The 6000-nt window shown below is 44.3% G+C and overlaps 1 protein-coding gene across 1 annotated transcript in view; it reads right to left on the reverse strand.

The window, feature by feature from the left end:
* Nucleotides 1-4107, reverse strand: part of DOCK7 (dedicator of cytokinesis 7) — a 102216-nt gene extending 98109 nt beyond the window's left edge. Inside the window, exon 1 of the mRNA XM_009287425.2 lies at nt 4028-4107. Within this exon, the coding sequence (XP_009285700.2) occupies nt 4028-4107 (80 nt within the window). The remainder of the gene's footprint in view (nt 1-4027) is intronic.
* Nucleotides 4108-6000: the final 1893 nt, after the last annotated feature.

Genomic DNA, 6000 nt, shown 5'->3' on the forward strand with positions numbered 1-6000 from the left:
CTACAAAAAAAGCTTCTGCTGAAAAGCTGCTGACTAGCCCTGGTCTACAGGACCTCACCAACACGAGAGTGCTCTTCTCCATGAGTCAATGACCGATTTATTAGGGACAAATCTGCTCCTAACTGTCACTCACCACACCGCGGCATGCAGTCCGCTCTGTCTCCCAGAACATAGTCCCAGCTCCAAAGAGACGCTAACCAGTGCATAAGACAGATGAAGAGGCTGCAAGGACACAGGTGATTTTTTTCTGCTGTATCAGACACCTTTGCGGGAACAGTGTCATGGCTAACAGACTCACTCCTGATCTCACTCACATGCTGTGTATCAGCATGGTGCACGGGCTGCTAAAACACTGTCAAGTAAAGATGGTTAAACCTCCCCTGAGCAAAACCTTGACATCAGGGTGTGCTCCTAGCTTCAGGACTGCTGTGGCAGTGAACACTGGTGAGTAAGAATGGGGGCAGGTGGAGGCAACTGATGTCAATGGAAGAGAAGGGAACTCTAAAAGGGAACTAGCTGGGACAACCAAGCCTACCATGGAGAGCAGATGTTTCCTCAGGCCCGAGGATGAGAGTAAGATTAGCTAGAGGAAGCATTATTTTGTCTTTTAAAAAAGTGGACTGCAGAAGGAAAAAAAAAGTTTTATGTATTCTGGCTGCGAGAAGTCATTTGCTTCATGTTTGCCTTTATCCACAGGAGACTATGTTTTCACTTCTGGAGGGTGGCTTCTGAAAGCAGACCAAACAGCTCCTGCTGGGGATGGACAACACTCAGGCTGTCTGATCGCCCTCGGAAGAACCATCTCCCCTGCCCTACCATGTGCATGCATATACTCACAGACACACACACACACACGAGAACAAACCACGTGTGCTGCTAGCATTTATAGGAAAATTTGGAATGTATTAAAATGGCTGCTTGGCATGGAAAACACTACACATCTGTGGCTGACAAGATTTAAAAGCTTGCCCCCAGGTTGCAGATGATCTCTGCTTTAAACCCGATCTCTTACTTGGTGTGTGTTTTGTGTAATCCCTGACAATACGCCGAAGAGAGCCCTTCTGTTTCCTTTCCTTTTCCACCCTCTCCATGGCTGGCAGGAAAAATCAAAACCCACATTTCGCCATGCAGCACAACACAGGAAAAACTAAAAATCTTTGCCATTTTCAAGAGACGTACATTGTTTCCAGGCGGAAAGCATAGCCAGAGGAAGAAACCCATCCTCAGCTGTGAAACTACAGCCAATGCCTAGCCATGTTACTCAGCACTGTTCCTCCTGTGTGCGGTGGCTCCTTACGAACCTGAGACATGCTTTGTGATAGACTCCAGAGGGGTTCTCAGTCCTTTCTTCTTCTGCGTGTTGGCCTCAGCTGGATGGCTCTGCAGCGGCTGGGAGCTGTGCTTAACTCCAGCTACGATTGTGCTTTACCCCAACTTGAAGCAGAAGCAAGCTCGGCTGCAATTATAGCGTTGCTTAGGGGCACTATGAGTTTGCATGGATGCTATCACACTGCCTGACATCATTCCCATTGAAAAGGTCATCTGACGCAATAGGGGAAGAAACATGGTAAAACAAAAGGGTGGCACTGATCAGCACAGCTTCTGACCATGTGCTGTACATCAATGGCTGCTCCATGTTGCTGCCCCAGTAATAACCTCACTGGATATTAAAAATTCCCCTGAAGCATGATCACAGAAAGTCAGAACTGAACAACTTCCAATTGGTTTGACCAAGACACCATCACTACTTTCAAGTCTTAAGTGGTCCTACCTCTCCAGCTTTCACAATTACCAATCAAACCTCTCCCCACATGAAGTAACTGGCTACTGTCTAGACCTCAAAATCCCTGAGTGGAGTCTGCAGTACTTACTACTACTAAGCATCATGCTTCAGACATTTAGAAACCATATTCTAATGTAATCTGATCACCAAGTGTATTTATAAGTAATCTATACCCATTTGGTTTTATGCCAACATCATCAGTTAGGTTCAATAGCTCTCCTCCCATTCCTTCCTACTTGCAAGGTATTCACCAAAATTAGTCGTATCCCCTCCTAGCCTTCCTTCTGCAAGGCTAAGCAAGGTCAGATCCTGCAACAGGCTTTCTGCTCCCTTGATCACCCTGATGGCTCCAGATGAGGTCTGACCAGGGCTTTGTAGAACCAAATCAGTATTTTCCTATTGAGAAAACACCTTAGCTGACTACTTTTAGGTCCGCTTTCTCACTGCTTCATCACAGAGGTTCACAGTTTCCCTAAAGCTGATAATGCACTTGCCTTCTCCTCCTCCATTTCCAAAAGCTGTTTGTCCATGACAAATGCTGTCTATTCATGACTAGTAAGTTCATGTTACATTATAACTCTGAACGCTATTTCTAACAAGAAGCTATGCTTCCTAAACCAACTTAGGTTAAAAAGTGTATTACACCAAATCCAACCAGAAAAGTGAAATAAATCTCAAAATAGTCTCCAAATGAAAAAAAATCCATTTGGCAGAACAGAAGTGCCATTAAAGCTCTTGATAATTAAAAGGACAAAAAAAAAACTGCCTCTTTAATAACTATCTTATATTCAACATGTAACCTGGGATCCGTAGACAAACATTCCAGTTAATTACAGCCTACAGCCTCATGAATGTCTGTTTAAAGTACATCTTCCCTAGTCATTTCCTTTCTGACCTTCTTCACTGGTTAATTATTGTGTGTGCATGTGGTTTACACAGAAAAAAAAAAAAAGACAAAGGAGAGGAAAAAAAATCCCCTTGGAACTCACTTCTAAAGCAAAACAAGACCAGTCATTCTCAAAGTACTCTGAGCTGTAAATAACAAAATGAAACCATTTGTTTGCACTTCCATGTTTCCTTACTACACACAGAAATCATTTCTGTTTCTATAAGGCCTAGCTGGTCAAAACCAAAAACTGTTCCTTTTTTTTTTTTTTAGCTTAAGCAGCATACTGGAAATATCAGTTCTTCTTTTTGCCTTCCCAAGAAAAGGCTCACCAAGACCTGTCCAGTTATGCCAAGCAAGGTTATGGACTCTTCCCTTTCACAGAAAAGGTGGGTCAGGATACAGTCATCTAGATCATCTGCTGCAGTGATTTGAGGAAGTATCTCTTTTCCATAGCCCTCCTCATTTTGAAAGAGCAATGCAAATCGTTTGTTTTTCCCCATCCCGCTTATTACAAAACAGTTACTCCTGCCTGTTCTTCATCTTGTGTGTCACATGCAGTGACTCTACCTACATTCAGCGAGCCTCTTGAGAAAGACAGCCTGGTACAGTGAGGCATCTGCGCTGATCCATAGTAAAGCTGCTTGTTCTCTCACTGCAGCAGAGAAAATTGTATTTACATAGTTTACTTTTTAAAGTGAAAGCATCCTTCTTCATTCAGCTGGCTCACTTGCATACAACTCTGCACATGGCTGGAGGCATCTATCCTACTTTAGTCACTATGCTTGGGTTTGAACTCCCAAAGCCGAATGGCACTGGCTGGTTGCATCCGTCTTGCTGCTGCAGTTAAGATGACCTGTCCCTCTGTCCCTACGTGCTACACCTGGGCTCTCCTGCCTGAGGAACAGATGGCTCCATCCAGGCTTGAACCAGTGTGAGTCACCAGGTATGCATCGGTGGATGAGGGAACCTGCTGGAGGGGGAGCTCTGGCCTTGAGTTACCCTGCCAGTTCAGCCGTGCCCTGGATGCAGCCTTCCTCCTACACCCAAGGTCCTGTTTCCTTCGGAGTGAACTCCTTCCCCTTTGAGTGAAATGGGTTTGATTTTGTCCTGGTTTTGGCTGGGATAGAGTTAATTTTCTTCCTAGTAGCTGGTACAGTGCTGTGGTTTGGGTTTAGTAGGAGAATAATGTTGATAACACACCGATGTTTTAGTTGTTGCTACGTAGTGCTTACACTAGTCAAGGACTTTTCAGCTTCCCATGCTCTACCGAGTGAGAAGGCTGGAGGTGCACAAGAAGCTGGGAGGGGCCACAGCCAGGACAGCTGACCCAAACTGGCCAAAGGGATATTCCATACCCATCCATGACATCATGCTCAGTACATAAACGGGGGGAAAGCCGGCCGGGGGGGTCGCTGCTCGGGGACTGGCTGGGCATCGGTCGGCAGGTGGTGAGCAACTGCACTGTGCATCAATTGCTTTGTATATTATTATTATTATTACTATTATTATTATTACTATTATTATTATTACTATTATTATTATTACTATTATTATTATTACTATTATTATTATTACTATTATTATTATTACTATTATTATTATTACTATTATTATTATTACTATTATTATTATTACTATTATTATTATTACTATTATTATTATTACTATTATTATTATTACTATTTTATTTCATTTCAATTATTAAACTGTTTTTATCTCAACCCACAAGTCTTCTCACTTTCACTCTTCTGATTCTGTCCCCCACCCCACCGGGGGGGGAGGGGGAGTGAGCAAGCGGCTGGGTGGGGCTCAGTTGCCGACTGAGGTTAAACCACGACAGATTTACAACCCGAAGCTGAGGAAATACCCAGCCTGATCCTGACTGCTGCGGGGTAAGTGTGGGTTCTGAAATTAACACAGAAGATGAGCAACAACATGTTCTCTTTTTCCTTACCATTGATTAAAACAGAAAACACCATACAACGCTACCTGTGGTGCTCTTCTGATAATATTTGATTATTAAGGCTGAAAGCGTCACCCCTAGGCTGCAGCGAAGGGAATGAGCTCCCAGGATACCTTACTGTGAAAATCACCACAGGACTGGATTCTTCAGGAGAGATCAAAGTCCATCTCATGTTGAAAAAACCCAACCAAACAAGGAAGCCTTGTACAAAGAAGCAGCTTTGTAGTGGAGCCCTAGAGATGAACTGTTCTCCCTGCCTTCTTGCTTGCTTTAAGCAGTCAAGAGATTTTCTTAGGCTGCCCAGAGCACTGCCAACTCCCGGATGAGACATCCACAATGGCTGAAGAGGGGCAGACAATGTGACTTTTGGAGAACAGAAAAAAACTGCTCTGAAGCTTCTGTTAAAAATACTTTCAATTATCCCTGATAGTGTTTTGACAATGCAAATGGCATCTGGATGTGGAAAGAGAATAAACTGCGATGAATACCCTACTGCCACCACAACATTTCTGGCCTGATTCGGTGCTCGTGGAAGCCAGTGACAGCTTTGCTATCAGTTTCAGCGGGTGCAGGTTTCACACCATCCCTGTTTACCCTGAGGCAGAGCAAAGGTGGCTGTCAGTCTCCCTGACACATCATTCAGGCAATGTAAAAGGGCTCTAAATGAACACAAATGTGAATTTAGTCTTCCCAAGTCACCTTTTACAGTACCCCATCAGTGTAAAGGGAGCTTCAGCAGAAATAAGATGCTAGCTCTGAATGTAGTGAACAGAAGTGTTTTCCCCTCGATTCAAAACCATAAAGACAACAAGCTGTGATTAAGCCAGAAAGCTGTCCATATACAATGTAAGAGCCCCGGATGATGGGGAATTTCCAAATCACTGAATGTCTGAGAGCAGGGTCACCCCCTTTCAGCCAGGGCTTTGCTGAAGACCCCTCCAGCCCCAGACAGCAGTGCCTCTTGGCAGCGTGAGGTTCCCATTCACACGGAAGCACCTCGGAAGAAGGGGCTGGACCCACGAGGGTGAAAACAATTTTCCCCAGACTCCATCAAGAGCTGGGGACAGGAAAACTGAAAATTCTCAGCACAAGAGTAAAGACCAGTGGTAAAAATCACACTCTGGCCTTTGTGTGAGGCTGAAATGCATAGCAAAATGGAGGGTAAGGCAGGTATGTTATTCCAAGTCAGAAGGATCCTCTTTAACTGTGGGAGCAGTAAAGGAAGACTTTTCCAAGGAAAGACCCTTTCAAAATGGTGATGGTCTGACCAAAGAAGCAGTTCTGGATTCCCTAGATAACCCGATCTCAGGATGGTCCAAGAGCAATGACAAGGCACTGAGACAGGGGCTCACATGAAAGGCTACA

This window comes from Aptenodytes forsteri, unplaced genomic scaffold (assembly GCF_000699145.1).
Source record: "Aptenodytes forsteri isolate BGI_AS27 unplaced genomic scaffold, ASM69914v1 Scaffold119, whole genome shotgun sequence".
NCBI classification, from domain to species: domain Eukaryota; kingdom Metazoa; phylum Chordata; class Aves; order Sphenisciformes; family Spheniscidae; genus Aptenodytes; species Aptenodytes forsteri.